This window comes from Schistocerca serialis, chromosome 6, assembly GCF_023864345.2.
Source record: "Schistocerca serialis cubense isolate TAMUIC-IGC-003099 chromosome 6, iqSchSeri2.2, whole genome shotgun sequence".
Taxonomy (NCBI): Eukaryota; Metazoa; Arthropoda; class Insecta; order Orthoptera; family Acrididae; genus Schistocerca; species Schistocerca serialis.
This window is the reverse complement of record NC_064643.1, coordinates 623550908-623570085: the sequence shown is the minus strand read 5'-3', so window position 1 is coordinate 623570085 and position 19178 is coordinate 623550908. Positions and strand designations below refer to the sequence as shown.

Sequence of the window (19178 nt, the reverse complement as noted above, 5' to 3'; positions counted from 1 at the left end):
AAGGAAGAGGTTGCTGGTAGGCCTCTTTAATTCATATAATCTGATGCAAACCGTATTCTTTCCAACGAGAGTACAAGGGAACAGTAGAACAACCATAGACAACATTTTTGTTCATTCCTCATTACTAGAAGGGCATTCTGTTAGCAAAAAGGTGAATGGCCTTTCAGATCATGATGCACAAATTTTAACTTTAAAAGATTTTTGTGCTGCAACACGTGTTAAATATAGTCATCAGCTGTTCAGGAAAGCTGATCCAGTTGCTGTAGAGACCTTTGTAAACCTTATAAAGGAACAAGAGTGGCAAGATGTTTATAGCGCTGATACAGTAGACGATAAATATAATGCTTTTCTCAAGACTTTTCTCATGCTCTTTGAAAGTTGCTTTCCGTTAGAACGTTTAAAACAGGGTACTGGCACAAACAGGCAGCTGACTAGAGGGATAAGAATATCTTGTAGAACAAAGTGGCAGTTATATCAAAACGTTAGAAACAGTCAAAATCTAAATGCAGCAGCCCATTACAAACAGTATTGTAAGGTGCTTAAAAATGTTATTAGGAAGGCAAAAAGTATGTGGTATGCAGATAGAATAGCTAAGTCTCAGGATAAAATTAAAACCATATGGTCAGTCGTAAAGGAAGTTGCTGGTCTGCAGAGACAGGTCGAGGGTATAGAATCAGTGCGTAGTGGGAATGTCCGTGTTACTGATAAGTCGCATATATGTACAGTATTTAATAATCACTTTCTGAATATAGCAGGTGAACTAAATAGAAACCTAGTCCCAACAGGGAATCATATAGCGCTCTTAGAAAAAAGTGTTCCGAGACTGTTACCTGAAATGCTCCTCCATGATACTGACAAGAGGGAGATTGAGTTAATAATTAAATCACTAAAGACCAAGAACTCTCATGGATATGACGGGGTATCTAGCAGAATACTGAAGTATTGTTCTATGTATGTTAGCCCAGTTCTCAGCCATATCTGTAACTTTTCCTTTAGGAGTGGTCGGTTTCCTGACCGATTAAAGTACTCAGTAGTGAAGCCACTTTATAAACAGGGAGACATTGATAATGTTGACAATTTTAGACCTATTTCTATGCCATCGGTGTTTGCTAAAGTTATCGAGAAGGTTGTATATACAAGATTACTGGAGCATTTAAATTCACATAATTTGCTGTCAAATGTTCAGTTTGGTTTTAGAAATGGCTTAACAACTGAAAATGCTATATTCTGTTTTCTCTGTGAGGTTTTGGGCGGATTAAATAAAAGGTTGCGAACGCTAGGTGTTTTCTTTGATTTAACGAAGGCTTTTGACTGTGTTGACCACAAAATATTACTGCAGAAGTTGGACCATTATGGAGTAAGGGGAGTAGCTTACAAGTGGTTCGCCTCTTACTTTAAGAACAGAAAGCAGAGGGTAATTCTCCGCAATATTGAGAGTGGTAGTGGTGTTCAGTCCCAGTGGGGCACTGTTAGTGGGGCGTTCCCCAAGGGTCGGTGCTGGGGCCACTGCTGTTTCTTATTTATATAAATGATATGCCTTCTAGTATTACAGGTGATTCAAAAATATTTCTGTTTGCTGATGACACCAGCTTGATAGTGAAGGATCTTGTGTGTAATATTGAAACAGTAATAAATAATGTAGTTCATGAAATAAGTTCGTGGCTTGTGGAAAATAATTTGATGCTAAATCACAGTAAGACTCAGTTTTTACAGTTTCTAACTCACAATTCAACAAGAACCGATATTTTGATCAGACAGAATAGGCATATTATAAGCGAGACGGAACAGTTCAAGTTCCTAGGCGTTCGGATAGATAGTAAGCTGTTCTGGAAAGCCCATGTCCAGGATCTTGTTCAGAAGCTAAATGCTGCTTTGTTTACCATTAGAACAGTATCTGAAATAAGTGACACTTCAACACGAAAAGTAATCTACTTCGCATATTTTCATACGCTTATGTCGTATGGTATTATTTTTTGGGGTAAGTCTTCTGATTCAAAAAGGGTATTTATGGCTCAAAAACGGGCTGTTCAAGCTGTATGTGGTGTAAGTTCGAGAACATCTTGTCGACCCCTATTCAAAAATCTGGGAATTCTGACATTGCCCTCACAGTATATATTTTCTTTAATGTCGTTTATTGTTAGCAATATTAGCCTATTCCCAAGAGTTAGCAGCTTTCACTCAGTTAATACTAGGCAGAAATCAAATCTGCATGTACAATGCACTTCCTTGACTCTTGTGCAGAAAGGAGTGCAGTATTCTGCTGCATCCATTTTCAATAAGCTACCACAAGAATTTAAAAATATTAGCAGCAGCCCAAACTCTTTTAAGTCTAAACTGAAGAGTTTCCTCATGGCTCACTCCTTCTATTCTGTCGAGGAGCTCCTGGAAGAGCTAAAAAATTAAGCAAATTCCAGTGTTACATTGTTGATTTTCTTCATTTAAACTTACGACTTGTCACCTGAATATGTTTTTTTATATTTCATTTTATCTGTTTCTAATATCGTGTTATAATTTCATCTATTGACTCGTTCCATGACCATGGAGACTTCTCCTTAATTTGGTCCCACGGAACAATAAATAAATAAATATTATATATAAAAACAAAGATGAGGTGACTTACCGAACAAAAGCGCTGGCAGGTCGATAGACACACAAACAAACACAAACATACACACAAAATTCAAGCTTTTGCAACAAACTGTTGCCTCATCAGGAAAGAGGGAAGGAGAGGGGAAGACGAAAGGAAGTGGGTTTTAAAGGAGAGGGTAAGGAGTCATTCCAATCCCGGGAGCGGAAAGACTTACCTTAGGGGGAAAAAAGGACAGGTATACACTCGCACACACGCACATATCCATCCACACATACAGACACAAGCAGACATATTTGGTCTTTAAATATGTCTGCTTGTGTCTGTATGTGTGGATGGATATGTGCGTGTGTGCGAGTGTATACCTGTCCTTTTTTCCCCCTAAGGTAAGTCTTTCCGCTCCCGGGATTGGAATGACTCCTTACCCTCTCCTTTAAAACCCACTTCCTTTCATCTTCCCCTCTTTCCTGATGAGGCAACAGTTTGTTGCGAAAGCTTGAATTTTGTGTGTATGTTTGTGTTTGTTTGTGTGTCTATCGACCTGCCAGCGCTTTTGTTCGGTAAGTCACCTTATCTTTGTTTTTATATATAATTTTTCCCACGTGGAATGTTTCCTTCCATTATATTAAATAAATAAATAAATAAATAAAAATAAAAACGAAACATATAAGAATAATACAGAGTGAACTTAGTGTTCTTAAGAAAAACAGCACACCTTTGGACCAGTATTCCTCGAAATTAACCACCAGTGAAGTCAGAGAAGTGCTGAAGAGTGTCAAGGTGCGGAAGGCACATCGATTGGATGGAATACGTCCAGAATTCCTTCTTCACTGGGGGGAATATTCCAAAAAATGGCTTGCAGAGCTTTACTCAAATATAATGGCAACAGGGAACACACCACAGAAAATGAAGAACTCAAAGATCATTGCACTGCTTAAACCAGGAAAACCAGGTGATCAGCCAAAGAATTATAGGCCAATCGCATTGCTAAGTGTCGTATACAAGCTGCTCGAGAGACTCCTATATAACAGACTGAGCCCAAAAATACTAGAATCAATTCCAGATTAACAATCAGGATTTCGACCTAATAGAACCTGCACTGATCGAGTACTTTCCCCTGACAGCACATATAGAGGCAGACCACCAGAGAAAGCAAGGCCTGGTGTAGACTAATACAAATAATCCCATGCAGCAATATCATCAGACTTGTCGATATCATGGTTGCCGGGAGAGCTTTTCAAATGATTACTGGAGAACAAATGAGCTCTACCAAAATTCTCAACAACAGGCTCAGTCCTTTCTCCATTGTTCTCCATCTTTATACTTCTGATATCCCAAACACACAATCTAGGAAGTTTGGCTAGGCAGACGATTGGGCTATAGCCGCGCAACATGAATCATTCGAGGCTACTGAAGACACCTTGTGCTCTGATTTGAAGCTGCTGAGTGGTTATTTTTGCAAATGGAGACTGCAGCTGTATCTGACTAAGACCGAAGTATCATGCTTCCACCTTTGCACCTCAGCAAGAAGAGAGCTTAGTGTCATCTTTGAAGGGAAACACCTTAGCCATAACAACTACCCCAAATACGTAGGAGTCATTTTGGACAGGATGCTCTCTTACAAGGAGCATCCAACGAAGACTGCAGATAAAATGAGGACAAGATACATCATCATCTATAAACTGTGCGGCACTACCTGGGACTCCACAGCAAGCACACTCAGCACATCAGCAGTTGGGCTTGTCTACTTGGTGGCAGAATACTGCGCTCCTGTGTGGATTAACAGCCCGCATACAAGCAGGATTGATGTGATAATAAATGACACCATGCACACTATCAGCGGCACAATAAAATCTATGCCCACTGTATGGCTGTCAACCCTGCGTCACATACCACCCCCCAGATATGTGACGGAAAAACGCTCTTCGCAGTGAGTTCAGCAAGATAACTAATAACCCACAGCTGCTCATACACTGTGACATAGCTGACTTGGAGCGCAGAAGACTTAAATCAAGAAGACCAGCATTACTCTCTGCCAGAGAGATGACAAACTCCAACTCTGATGTAGACAATCTGTGGAAACAACACTGCCCACCAAAATGCCAAAGTTGCATTCTGGTTGAGAAACTGCCTGGCTTCAACTAGTCACGCTAAGTGTGGACAACTCATACGTACTGGCCACGGACGATGTCCTGAAGCCCTCTACAAATGGGGAATGATACCAACACCAAATTGCAACTGCGGCCCTGAAAAACAAACAGTCCGACACATAATGGAAAAAAGCTTGGTTGGAGCCTACAAGGGAACCTTCAATGATTTCCTCACTGCAACAGAAGAGGCAATAGATTATATTAAATGTCTTGATGTCAGTCTTTAATTAACATATGTGCAACATGTATAAAGATTGTGATGTATGCCATACGATAAATAACAGTTAACTTTGTCATACATTTGGACATTCTGACCAGTTTTTGGCTTTCTAGCTTTATTATTTAACGCCACTTATTTTTTTCTCAAAGCGATGTATTTAGGAAAAGATATTCATCTGATTACTATGAGATTTGACAATTTGAACATTAATAAACTGAAGCATATGTTGACAAAGTTTGGAGAAGCTTCTTTAATTTTTATTTTCATCCCTAGATTACAGTGCAATACTTGTATGCTATGCACAGACATGTTATGGTGACGTGGCACCAGTAGCAGTGAACTGGGGTAAGTCCTGGCTCACGCGCTTGCCTTCAAATGATACAGCATTTGTTTCGCCACAAGGTGGACTGTTGACAGTGCTAGCTGTCCATTGTGAGATGCGCGACCTAGGTCATAACAGACCCTTCATACAGTGGCCACCTTTTATTTTGGCCACCAGCAGTGCAGTCCATCATGCAATCATCAGCCACCAGTATCGGTGGAACTTCAGCTGTCAGATGTGGGGATTCCTATCGGGAACATGAGAGAAATCTCCTTACAGCATACAGGCTGTACAGGATAGTGGCCTTTCCATAAAGCTGTCAGCAATTTATTGCAATATATTTCTGAGGTGTGAGAGGAGGAGTGGTAACTTCAGATATTTAAACATCAACTAGTAGCAGTCAGTAACAATGTAACACATTGGTTCAGAACTGTTTTGTTAATGGGGAATGCAGCATACAGAATTGGTTTCATAAACTGATGACTTTTATTTCATCAAAGCTGAGTGCTTTCTTGTGTGACTGTCCTAGGGGAACAAGATAGAAGCAGGTAGGAAACAGCCCAAGATTGTCGCAGTGAGAGCTTCATACTCAAACCTATGGAGAGTAAGTGGTCATTAACATTACCTATAACTATAACCATACCCTTTCAGTGGGACCATTATGTTTCGAATGTGACTTGTTGCTAGAGGGTTTTTTTTTTCTCTCTCTTTTCTTTTCTTCTTCCTCTTTTTTTTCCCAGGATTAATAGTCATGTAAATTCCAGTAGAATCTATGAGTAGTTTTGATTCTTAGCATATAAGTCAGGCTTGAATTCTTCTGTGGAGTCAAGATTGTTATTCATGCATTGGTATTCTGCCAGTTTCCCATGGTGATATTGTTGAGAATGAGAAGATATTGTTTTGTATGTAAGAACTTGTGTGTCAAAAGTTACCAGTGGGAAGACTGAAATATTTTGATGCAGTGAAAGAAACAGTGATCTCGCCAGGCATAAGTGGGCTTGCCGTGGGGTTGTGGTCCCCTTTTTTGCCTGTGTGCCTTTATGGCCTAGAGCAAATAGGCAAGATAGGCAACCAGACTGTATCTTCGGAGGCAGCAGCTGAGAATCATGATATTTGTGGCGATCACACCAGGGGAGGAAAGTGAAAGTAGGTTTAAGTGTGTCTTAATATTTGGATTAAAGAACCAGGTCAGTAGGGGAAGCTGACAGGATCTGGTTGGTATGCCACTGAAGCTTCAACATGGATCAAACATACAAAGTTTTGGTGGATAGAGTGATGGAACACTAACTACCAGAATAATGAAGTCAAATTGCAATGATAGGAAACCTGGGAACCTATTGCAAACCCACTTCATAACCTTTCCTTATGTACAGAACGTAGATGGCATTATTCATCTTTAATTTGTGTGCTTGTGCTGAAATGCTAATTACTTGCATCTAAAGGCAAGTAGTTCACTTTTTGGCAATTTTGTGTGTGCTGTATGCTGCCCTCATGTCGTTGCAATTTTAATGGCAAGTAGTATATTGTCTTAAATGGGAAACAGGACATACTTTCTGGTGATAATGGGAAGTTAGTACAGAAATTGATCTGCGTATTTTCAGAACTCCTTGTGACATTTAAATTCAAATGTGTTGCAAAGAAGTTAGTTCATTGTAGATTTTACTCATTGTATTAGCCGGAGGTGTGTGTGTGTGTGTGTGTGTGTGTGTGTGTGTGTGTGTGTGTGTGTGTGTGTGTGTGTATTTCAGCATGGATGTTGATATGACTCGCTATTGAGAGAGATGAGATTCCAATCAATCAACTCCTCTTGTAATGTTATAACACCTTACCTTAAGAAAAGTGAAATTCTTTGTTGCGTTCAGTTCCACCTAATGTGTCCTAATTTCTGATAACTAATTTTTTTGTTGTAATACTTATGTAGTGCTGTTTTTTATTCCAGATGGACATTTAATCCAGCAGTTCTCACTAAAGTGTCTACATCAGTTCCAAGTTTAGGAACAAATGAAACCCATCAACAGTTCACTGTAGGTGATCTTGTTCAGATTTGTAGTGACCTTGAAAGAATCAAGATATTGCAACGTGGCCATGGAGAATGGGCAGAGGCAATGGCTCCAGTGAGTATCTGTTATTGTACACTGTATGTGGGATTTGGAGGGGGGATTTAAAGGTTTTCCTACTGACGAGGCAAGTGACACAGCAAGCTAAGGAAGATATTGCAGAGTACTTTTCGTGTCTTCGTGGAAAACAGTTGCACTGTGCTGTTCATTTTTTGTTTTGTTTTGTTGTGTTCATCATTAGAATTTGCAGTTGTTGTGATAATGAACAGTTTATGTGAGAATCAGAAACTTTTTCATAGAAATTGTGGGGGCTCTGCTGTAATCAGCTGTACCAGTGATGACACAGTTTTGTCTGTCTGTCTATAATATTTATGCCAAATTTTTCTAGCCAGTAATGTATTTATGATGATGTGGCAATGCGTGATTGTGTAGATTAGCAGTAGAATGGTGTAAGGAGGAATTTCAAATTTTATGACACAAGGAGAAATATCAAATGAACCAAAAATTTTTTGTCCATATCAATTTATAATGCTGTATGCCAAGATGGTACTTGCAATGACAAATTTAACTGGTTATTAATACTGAGACAAAGTCAGAAAAGAAAATGAAAATATTGTCTCTGCATTGGTTAAATCCTTTAACTCTTTCCATAAGTTAATTTTCAAAACAGTCCCCAATAATAGAAAAAAACTGAAATCTTGAGAGAATATTTTGGCATTGCTTTTCAACCAGCAATTGACAAAACTGAAGCTAAGAAGTCATTTGTTGAACTGTCATTTTAGAAGAGGAATGAGGAGCAGTCTGTAATATGCTGTGTATAGAATGGGGAAATAACTACTGTAATTTGTTATTATTTATCCGACACTGACCAACTTGCATTAAAGATTAACCACGACACAGAATGTGAAAAGGATAGTCTTGATGCTTATGATGATGATGATGATGATGATAATGAGGATGAAATCCAGACGGGTAGCAACAGAAGATAGAGTTCAGTGTACAAGAAGACAAAGAGAATCCGATTCAATGAAAGGCAATAAAAGGCAAACACAGTTACACCACATTTATGGGATCAATGTATATTATCAACATGCTGTTGTCTCAACAAAAGAAGAAACAGGAAAAGTCTCTTCAAGAATAGTTTCACATAAGGAAAGAGATTGCCAGCCGTGCTGACATTGATAGCAACTTTTTATTCCAGTTTATGATTAATGAGATAGAAGACAACTGTGGCACAAAAAGTCTATTTTATAGTGCTGGAAGTACAAAATGAAGAGTTATGAAGTCATTGGCAAAAATAAATAGCACAGGTTACAGCAGTGAAAATTTTAGAAACTCAGTATCATAGATACTAGAGACTCAAGTAACAGAAACACTAAAACTGTAGTTTCAGATCCAAACCATAATTGTTTTGCTGTGACAGAGATGCCTCTGTTGCAGCGAGTTTGTCCATGTCTCGTCTGAGTGCATGAAGGAGAATAATAATTAAAAGATGATAAAAAATGCAAATACTGTTACGGGGAGTATTAACAATTGTTAATCTAAAAATGTCCAACAAGTAACCAAGAGGTAAGGCTGCTAATTGACAGTGGCAGTCAATTTATTAACTACAAGAGAGAATGGATGCTTTATGATTGTGGAATATACCTGCAGATGTAGTTTAAACAGGGTTTGGAAAAAACTTCATCTCTCCACAAGGGTATCTTACAGTTGCTGCTAAGATCGATTATTTGAAAACTGAAACTGTTGGGGTTTACACTTACTAACACTTTTTATTCCATATTCACTGGATAGACACATGGTGAATAAGTACAGAACTACACAGTCGAAGAGTAGTCTGGGTCCGAGATGGTAATTGTCATCACAAGATCATATGGAACACCATCGAAAACTCTCATTGTCGGCAGAGCACCTGCTTATGTGAGGCAGGTCAGCCATGAGATCCTGACAGGCAATGTGGCAATTGCTTTGAGGGCATGACTTCTTTCCAGTGTTCGTTTTGTGGTGACAGCTGTGGGTCGCTTCAGAATAGTTGTGATAACTCCATCTTGCTGTCCGAGTTGTTTACATGAGAAACAGGTATTTATATGGTTTGTAGAGACACTTTGCATTTAAAAAAATTGAAATTTTAATAAACAAGAACAAAGATAGTATTATCAAGACAGAAGGGGGAGTTCATCTCGTATGTATGTTTAAGCAGATAAACCAAATATCGAGAACACAGCAAGTGATGAAACAAGGGAACAAATTGGAGGTTTAGTGACAAAGTACATTCCAACAAAAATGAAAACTGTTGATATCTGTGGTATACACCACTACTAACAAACACCGAACAACGCGCTCCAGTACGCGGCCGCCAAATACATCGCTGGCCGCACTTCTCTGGGCGGCCCGCTGCTTCCATCGCTGGCCGTCTTCACACGCATGCTCCCTTACGTGGCCGAGAAATACATCGCTGGCCGCACTTCTCCGGGCAGCTCGCGGCTACCATCGCTGGCCGCCTTCGCGCGCGCGCTCGCGTTTGTCAGCACACAGCAATTGGCTACGCCAGGAAACATTGCGATTGGTTTTCCCTGGAAAACAGCGACCCCAGCCGACGGCTCCATTAACTAGCAAGCCTTATATAAACCCGGCCGCCGCTGCAAATGACAGTTCTCATCGGGAAGTGCAGTACGCCGTGTTCCAGCTGCTTGTGGATGACTCGCCGCACCACTCGAGGTTACCTGGCTGCTCGGCGGAAATCTAGCGACTTCACTTGGAGAGACTGAACATCACTGGATTTGGGAATAATTATGGAACGTGCACCCTACTATGCACATTTGGACATTGGTATAACCAAACTTTAATTATGCATTACTTCTGAGTGTGAGCCTGGGTAGACGCTTGGCTAACATAATTATTAAAAAGTGATTTGTGATTTAATAAACCAGACTGACGAGGTTGTTGTGTTATTCCTGGTTATAACAATATCAGAATGAAGATTGTTGTGAAAGTACAACAAACAAAATATAGCATAACCAGAAGTTTAGCATCAGGAGAGAAAGAAGATGTCAGCAACCAAGTCCAGTATCACTTGGTCAAGGAATTTTAGAATCAAGTTCATCAAAATATAGCTTTGAAATTAATGTAGCAAAATGCCATGTCTTGAAGGGAATGGTCAAGTTTCTTGTATGTTTTGCACAGTGTTGGCAAATTTAACCTTATCCCGAAAAGGTGAAAGACTAAAAACTTTCAAGAATCAAAATTTGTTTCTGTGATACAAAGTTTCATAGGAGTTACAGGATGCTTTAGAAATTTGATATCACAGTCCTCTACAATTGAAAAACCTATGAGTGATTTACTGAGGAGCTATCACGAATACAAGTTCAAAGAAGAGTAGTAGCGAACGTTCAAGAAGTTCAAAGGTATCCATTTGTTGGATTTTTTAAAAAAAATCTTCAATGAAAAATACACATAAGCAAACAAAAAAGATTCTGAAGTTGTGTTGCTTCAAAATGTTCCTGATAATCCGTTACACACGGTGTCTTATGTGAATATATTTACCCCTCAAGAAGACCGCCTTGCTAGCATCAAATGGTGTTCTAACAAAGCTTTCCAGTACAGTGGCAATAAAGCAAACATAAATTGGACCAAAATTAAGCTGTCTTTACTGAGTATGAAAGTTAAAACTAATGATACATATGATGTTTACTGAAAAGGTGATAACCATAAGGGTCCCAGGACTACACAACAAGCACCAAATCTATGCTGTCCTGATCAAGTGACTACTCATCATCTGAGTCAGATGACTGTCAGGATGGCCAAATGTTGGTTTCGGATGCGTGTGCTCTCTGGTATGCACATCTGCGGACCAGTTGGTGTTATCAAAGTGACCAAAGGTCAAATGAACACTATGTGACGTTGCCACAGGTTAAGCACATAAAACAAACTGTTACATGCTCTATCTCCCCCCATGAACCATGGACCTTGCCGTTGGTGCGGAGGCTTCCTTGCCTCAGCGATACAGATAGCTGTACCGTAGGTGCAACTACAATCGAATCTTTTGAGAGGCCAGACTAATGTGTGGTTACTGAAGAGGGGCCACAGCCTTTTCAATACTTGCAGGTCTGGATGATTGACTGGTCTGGCCTTGTAACATTAACCAAAACGGCCTTGCTGTGCTGGTACTGCAAACGACTGAAAGCAAGGGGAAACTACAGCCGTAATTATTGCCAACAGCATGCAACTTTACTGATGGTCAAATGATGTTGGCATCCTCTTAGGTAAAATATTCCAGAGGTAAAATAATCTCCCATTCAGATCTCCAGGTCGGGACTACTCAAGAGGATGTTGTTATCAGGAGAAAGAAAACTGGTGTTCTATGGATCAGAACGTGGAATGTCAGATCCCTTAATAGGGCAGGCAGGTAGCTTAGAAAATTTAAAAAGTGAAATGGATAGGTTAAAGTTAGATATGGTGGGATTTAGTGAAGTTAGTGGCAGGAGGAACAAGACTTCTGGTCAGGTGAATACAGGATTATAATTAAAAAATCAAATAGGGGTAATGCAGGAGTAGGTTTGGTAATGAATAAAAAAAATAGGAGTGCAGGTAAGCTCCTACGAACAGTATAGTGAATACATTATTGTGGCCAAGATAGACACGAAGCCTACGCCTACCACAGTAGTACAAGTTTATACGCCAACTAACTCCGCAAAGAGATTGAAGAAATCTGTGATGAAATAAAAGAAATTATTCAGACATGAAGGGAGACGAAAATTTAATAGTCGTGGGGGACTGGAATTTGATAGTGGGTAAAGGAAGAATAGGAAAAGTAGTAGGTGAATTTGGAATGGGGATAAGAAATGAAAGAGGAAGCTGCCTGGTAGAATTTTCCACAGAGCATAACTTAATCATAGCTAACACTTGGTTTAAGAATCATGAAAGAAGGGTGTATGCATGGAAGAGGCATGGAGTCACTGGGAGGTTTCAGATAGATTATATAATGGTAGGAGACAGATGTCAACTCCGACCACAATCTATTTGTTATGAACTGTAGATTAAAACTGAAGAAACCGCAAAAAGGTGGGAATTTAAGGAGATGGGATGTGGATAAACTGAAAGAGCCAGAAGTTGTAGAGAGTTTCCGAGAGAGAGCATTAGGGACTGATTGACAAAAATGGGGGAAAGAAGTACAGTAGAAGAAGGAATGGGTAGCTTTGAGTAGTGAAGGCAGCGGAGGATCATGTAAGTAAAAAGATGAGGGCAAATAGAAGAGATATAAAAATACAAACGCCTCAAAAATGAGATCGACAGAAAATGCAAAATGGCTAAGCAGGGATGGCTAGAGGACAAATGTAAGGATGTAAAGGCATATATCACTTGGGGTAAGATAGATACTGCCTACAGGAACATTAAAGAGACCTTTGGAGAAAAGAGAACCACTTGTATGAATATCAAGAGCTCAGATGGAAAACCAGTTCTAAGTAAAGAAGCTAAAGCAGAAAGGTGGAAGGAGTATATAGAGGGTCTACACAAGGGCAATGTACTTGAGGATAATATTATGGAGATGCAAGAGGATGTGGATGAAGATGAATTGGGGGATATGATACTGTGTAAAGAGTTTGACAGAGCCCTGAAAGACCCCAGAGTACACAACATTCCAAGAACTACTGACAGCCTTGGGAGAGCCAGCCCTGATAAAACTGTACCATCTGGTGAGCAAGACGTATGAGACAGGTGAAATACCCTCAGTCTCCAAGAAGAATATAATAATTCCAATCCCAAAGAAAGCAGATGTTGACAAATGTGAAAATTACTGAATTATCAGTTTAATAAGTCACTGCAGCAAAATACTAACAAGAATTCTTTATAGATAAATGGAAAACCTGGTAGAAGCCAACCTCTGGGAAGATCAGTTTGGATTCCATAGAATTGTTGGAGCACGTGAGGCAATACTGACTCTATGACTTATCTTAGAAGATAGTTTAAGGAAAGGCAAACCTATGTTTCTAGCATTTGTAGACTTAGAGAAAGCTTTTGACAATGTTGACTAGAATACTCTCTTTCAATTCTGAAGGTGACAGGAGTCAAATACAGGGAGCGTAAGGCTATTAACAATATGTGCAGAAACCAGATGGCAGTTATTAGAGTGGAGGGGCCATGAAAGGGAAGCAGTGTTGGGAAGGGAGTGAGGCAGGGTTGTAGCCTATCGCTGATGTTATTCAATCTGTATAATGAGCAAGCAGTAAAAAAGGAAATAAAAGAAAAAAAAATGGAGTTGGAATTAAAATCCATGGAGAAGAAGTAAAAACTTTGAGATTTTCCAATGACATTGTAATTCTGTCAGAGATGGCTGAGGACGTGGAAGAGCAGCTGAATGGAATGGTCAATGTCTTGAAAGAAGGATATAAGATGAACATCAACAGAAGCAAAAGAGGCTAATGGAACGTAGTCAAATTGAATCCAGTGATGCTGAGGGAATTAGATTTGGAAGTGAGACATTTAAAGTAGTAGATGAGTTTTGATATTTGGGGAGCAAAATAATTGATGATGGTCGAAGTAGAGAGGATGTAAAATGTACACTGGCAATTGCAAGGAAAGTATTTTTGAAGAAGAGAAATTTGTTAATATCAAGTATAGATTTAAGTGTCAGGAAGTCTTTTCTGAAAGTATTTGTATGGAGTGTAGCCATGTATGGAAGTGCAACATGGCTGATAAATGGTTGAGACAATAAGAGAACTGAAGCTTTCGCAATGTGGTGTTACAGAAGAATGCTGAAGATTAGATTGGTAGATCACGAAACTAATGAGGAGGTACTGAAGAATAGAATTGTAGAGAAGAGGAATTTGTGGCACAACTTGACTAGTAGAAGGAATCGGTTGGTAGGACATGTTCTGAGACATCAAGGGATTACCAATTTAGTATTGGAGGGAAGCGTGGAGGGTAAAACTTGTAGAGGGAGCCAAAGAGAGGAATACAGTAAGCAGATTCAGAAGGATGTAGGTTGCACTAGTTACTTGGAGATGAAGAGCCTTGCACAGGATATAGTAGCATGGAGAGTTGCATCAAACCAGTCTCTGGTCTGAATACGACAACAACTACAACAACATACTCTATGGCAAATACCCCATATAGCTTATGCCACATAAATGAGCTGATGCTACTGATTAGCAACTGGGATGTTTCAGGATGCATCACTACCCATGACACAATTAGAGACTTTTTTATACACTTTATTTAATAATATCAGTACATTATATATTGGTATACAAAGTCTTATTACCTTCAAAATGGAACTTCATATTAGTGCTACATTATCTTCTAAACACAGGAACAGTGTCTTCTTTAGACAATTTACACATGCAGCAAGTAAATTTGTGTTGCAACTTCAGAGTGTGTAACCTTAAATGTGGTGTTCAAACCTCTCTTCAGGCCCATGAGAGATTACCTTTTTTAGTCTGATTTGGATGGAGGATCTTTCATTATGTAACAGAGGGAATGATCAAAAATATCTACAGACGTATTGGAAAATTTGTATCTACACAATAAAAAAGTTTCCTGAATAATGCAATCCCCCACAGCAGTAATATAACATTTTGCCATTGTTAACATGTTCTTTATATGCTTAGTTATTAATGTCAATATTTTTTTAAGGTTGCATAGATACGCAAGTGTGAATCTATGCATTTTGTCACCTTATAAGTTAATTCCCTTTTACTGGTGATTAACCCTCTAGATCACACTGATTTCAGGTTGCTGCATTTTATCGGCACAGTCAATTTCTTGGTGATCAAAATCTTTATTTTCATTTCGATTTCCTGTACCTCATTGCTTGATGATTTCATCATTGATTACTTACATTCACTGCTGATCTATAAATTTGACTCTTCAGCAAGATGATATTTGTTGTTATTGTAGCAGAATATGGTAATTTCTTTCTGTGTTAACTCTTGAAGATTTTTCTAATTTTTTTAGCAGCTGTTGTGCTCCAATAAGAGTTTGTGAATATGTTTCAGACTCTGGGAAAAATTGGTAGAGTGCAGCAGATATATCATGACAATGATCTGAAAGTTGAAGTTTGTGGCACCTCATGGACATATAATCCAGTTGCTGTCACAAAAGTGGCATCTTCAGATGGCAGTATTCCAGGAACATCTAGTGGAGGTATGGTAATAAAGTTATTATCTTTTATTCTGCATTTCTCCTAAGAGTCATTTTCTCTATTTGGCAGATATTCGCAATTTTTATCTGTGTGTTGTTGGAGCCAGCCTAAACAAATATGTTCAAATGGGGACAGCAAAACACACAGAATTGCAATTTCTCCAGCAGTGACGGAATAGCACTGCTGTACAGGAGTGGCAGACAGACATCATAGCATTGGCTGGCACATGAGATGGGACTAATCATATCGAGATGATGTGATGAATGTTTGAGGATACTAGATTACTTTTTTTTTCTTTTTTTAACCCCAAAACATAGTAAAATACAGTTGTTATCATAATGTTAGTGGCATGGAAAATGAAACACTAAGGCTATTCTGTAAAGTGGTAATGTCCAGGGGTGTATTAGTTCTGCGACTTGATTAGTCTCTAATACACTCATTAAGAACAGTGAATATGAAAAGATCTTTAAACATTTGTTTACCACATCATACTTGTCTCACTTGTTCCTTCTTGTGCTGGCCAGCCCTCTGCTGTCTCTCTGCTGCTGTCATGTAATGGTATTACATAGGTGTTGTTGGTCTACTAGGTACTTTCCATGTATAGCAGTCCATGCTAATACAGTTTGTTAAACAGAATATCCTCCCCCCATGAACCATGGACCTAGCCGTTGGTGGGGAGGCTTGCGTGCCTCAGCGATACAGATAGCCGTACCGTAGGTGCAACCACAACGGAGGGGTATCTGTTGAGAGGCCAGACAAACGTGTGGTTCCTGAAGAGGGGCAGCAGCCTTTTCAGTAGTTGCAAGGGCAACAGTATGGATGATTGACTGATCTGGCCTTGTAACAATAACCAAAACGGCCTTGCCGTGTTGGTACTGCGAACGGCTGAAAGCAAGGGGAAACTACAGCCGTAATTTTTCCCGAGAGCATGCAGCTTTACTGTATGATTACATGATGATGGCGTCCTCTTGGGTAAAATATTCCGGAGGTAAAATAGTCCCCCATTCGGATCTCCGGGCGGGGACTACTCAGGAGGATGTCGTTATCAGGAGAAAGAAAACTGGCGTTCTACGGATCGGAGCGTGGAATGTCAGATCCCTTAATCGGGCAGGTAGGTTAGAAAATTTAAAAAGGGAAATGGATAGGTTGAAGTTAGATATAGTGGGAATTAGTGAAGTTCGGTGGCAGGAGGAACAAGACTTCTGGTCAGGTGACTACAGGGTTATAAACACAAAATCAAATAGGGGTAATGCAGGAGTAGGTTTAATAATGAATAGGAAAATAGGAATGCGGGTAAGCTACTACAAACAGCAGAGTGAACGCATTATTGTGGCCAAGATAGATACGAAGCCCACGCCTACTACAGTAGTACAAGTTTATATGCCAACTAGCTCTGCAGATGACGAAGAAATTGAAGAAATGTATGATGAAATAAAAGAAATTATTCAGATTGTGAAGGGAGACGAAAATTTAATAGTCATGGGTGACTGGAATTCGAGTGTAGGAAAAGGGAGAGAAGGAAACATAGTAGGTGAATATGGATTGGGGGACAGAAATGAAAGAGGAAGCCGCCTGGTCGAATTTTGCACAGAGCACAACATGATCATAACTAACACTTGGTTTAAGAATCATGAAAGAAGGTTGTATACATGGAAGAACCCTGGAGATACTAAAAGGTATCAGATAGATTATATAATGGTAAGACAGAGATTTAGGAACCAGGTTTTAAATTGTAAGACATTTCCAAGGGCAGATGTGGACTCTGACCACAATCTATTGGTTATGATCTGTAGATTAAAACTGAAGAAACTGCAAAAAGGTGGGAATTTAAGGAGATGGGACCTGGCTAAACTAAAAGAACCAGAGGTTGTACAGAGATTCAGGGAGAGCATAAGGGAACAATTGACAGGAATGGGGGAAATAAATACAGTAGAAGAAGAATGGGTAGCTTTGAGGGATGAAATAGTGAAGGCAGCAGAGGATCAAGTAGGTAAAAAGACGAGGGCTAGTAGAAATCCTTGGGTAACAGAAGGAATATTGAATTTAATTGATGAAAGGAGAAAATATAAAAATGCAGTAAGTGAAACCGGCAAAAAGGAATACAAACGTCTCAAAAATGAGATCGACAGGAAGTGCAAAATGGCTAAGCAGGGATGGCTAGAAGACAAATGTAAGGATGTAGAGGCCTATCTCACTAGGGGTAAGATAGATACCGCCTACAGGAAAATTAAAGAGACCTTTGGAGATAAGAGAAGTCTTGTATGAATATCAAGAACTCAGATGGAAACCCAGTTCTAAGCAAAGAAGGGAAAGCAGAAAGGTGGAAGGAGTATATGGAGGGTCTATACAAGGGCGATGTACTTGAGGACAATATTATGGAAATGGAAGAGGATGTAGATGAAGATGAAATGGGAGATATGATACTGCGTGAAGAGTTTGACAGAGCACTGAAAGACCTGAGTCGAAACAAGGCCCCCGGAGTAGACAATATTCCATTGGAACTACTGACGGCCGTGGGAGAGCCAGTCCTGACAAAACTCTACCATCTGGTGAGCAAGATGTATGAAACTGGCGAAATACCCTCAGACTTCAAGAAGAATATAATAATTCCAATCCCAAAGAAAGCAGGTGTTGACAGATGTGAAAATTACCGAACTATCAGCTTAATAAGTCACAGCTGCAAAATACTAACACGAATTCTTTACAGACGAATGGAAAAACTAGTAGAAGCCAACCTCGGGGAAGATCAGTTTGGATTCCGTAAAAACACTGGAACACGCGAGGCAATACTGACCTTACGACTTATCTTAGAAGAAAGATTAAGGAAAGGCAAACCTACGTTTCTAGCATTTGTAGACTTAGAGAAAGCTTTTGACAATGTTGACTGGAATACTCTCTTTCAAATTCTAAAGGTGGCAGGGGTAAAATACAGGGAGCGAAGGGCTATTTACAATTTGTACAGAAACCAGATGGCAGTTATAAGAGTCGAGGGACATGAAAGGGAAGCAGTGGTTGGGAAGGGAGTAAGACAGGGTTGTAGCCTCTCCCCGATGTTGTTCAATCTGTATATTGAACAAGCAGTAAAGGAAACAAAAGAAAAATTCGGAGTAGGTATTAAAATTCATGGAGAAGAAATAAAAACTTTGAGGTTCGCCGATGACATTGTAATTCTGTCAGAGACAGCAAAGGACTTGGAAGAGCAGTTGAATGGAATGGACAGTGTCTTGATAGGAGGATATAAGATGAACATCAACAAAAGCAAAACAAGGATAATGGAATGTAGTCTAATTAAGTCGGGTGATGCTGAGGGAATTAGATTAGGAAATGAGGCACTTAAAGTAGTAAAGGAGGTTTTCTATTTGGGGAGCAAAATAACTGATGATGGTCGAAGTAGAGAGGATATAAAATGTAGGCTGGCAATGGCAAGAAAAGCGTTTTTGAAGAAGAGAAATTTGTTAACATCCAGTATTGATTTAACTGTCAGGAAGTCATTTCTGAAAGTATTCGTATGGAGTGTAGCCATGTATGGAAGTGAAACATGGACGATAAATAGTTTGGACAAGAAGAGAATAGAAGCTTTCGAAATGTGGTGCTACAGAAGAATGCTGAAGATTAGATGGGTAGATCACATTACTAATGAGGAAGTATTGAATAGGATTGGGGAGAAGAGAAGTTTGTGGCACAACTTGACCAGAAGAAGGG

General features: G+C 39.5%; 1 protein-coding gene across 3 annotated transcripts in view; it reads left to right on the top strand.

The window, feature by feature from the left end:
• LOC126484412 (E3 ubiquitin-protein ligase mib1) overlaps positions 1-19178 on the top strand; it is a 631979-nt gene that overhangs the window by 53237 nt on the left and 559564 nt on the right. For all 3 annotated transcript variants that reach the window (XM_050107920.1, XM_050107919.1, XM_050107921.1), the window contains exons 7-8: positions 7219-7393; positions 15331-15478. In XM_050107920.1, the coding sequence (XP_049963877.1) occupies positions 7219-7393; positions 15331-15478 (323 nt within the window). The remainder of the gene's footprint in view (positions 1-7218; positions 7394-15330; positions 15479-19178) is intronic.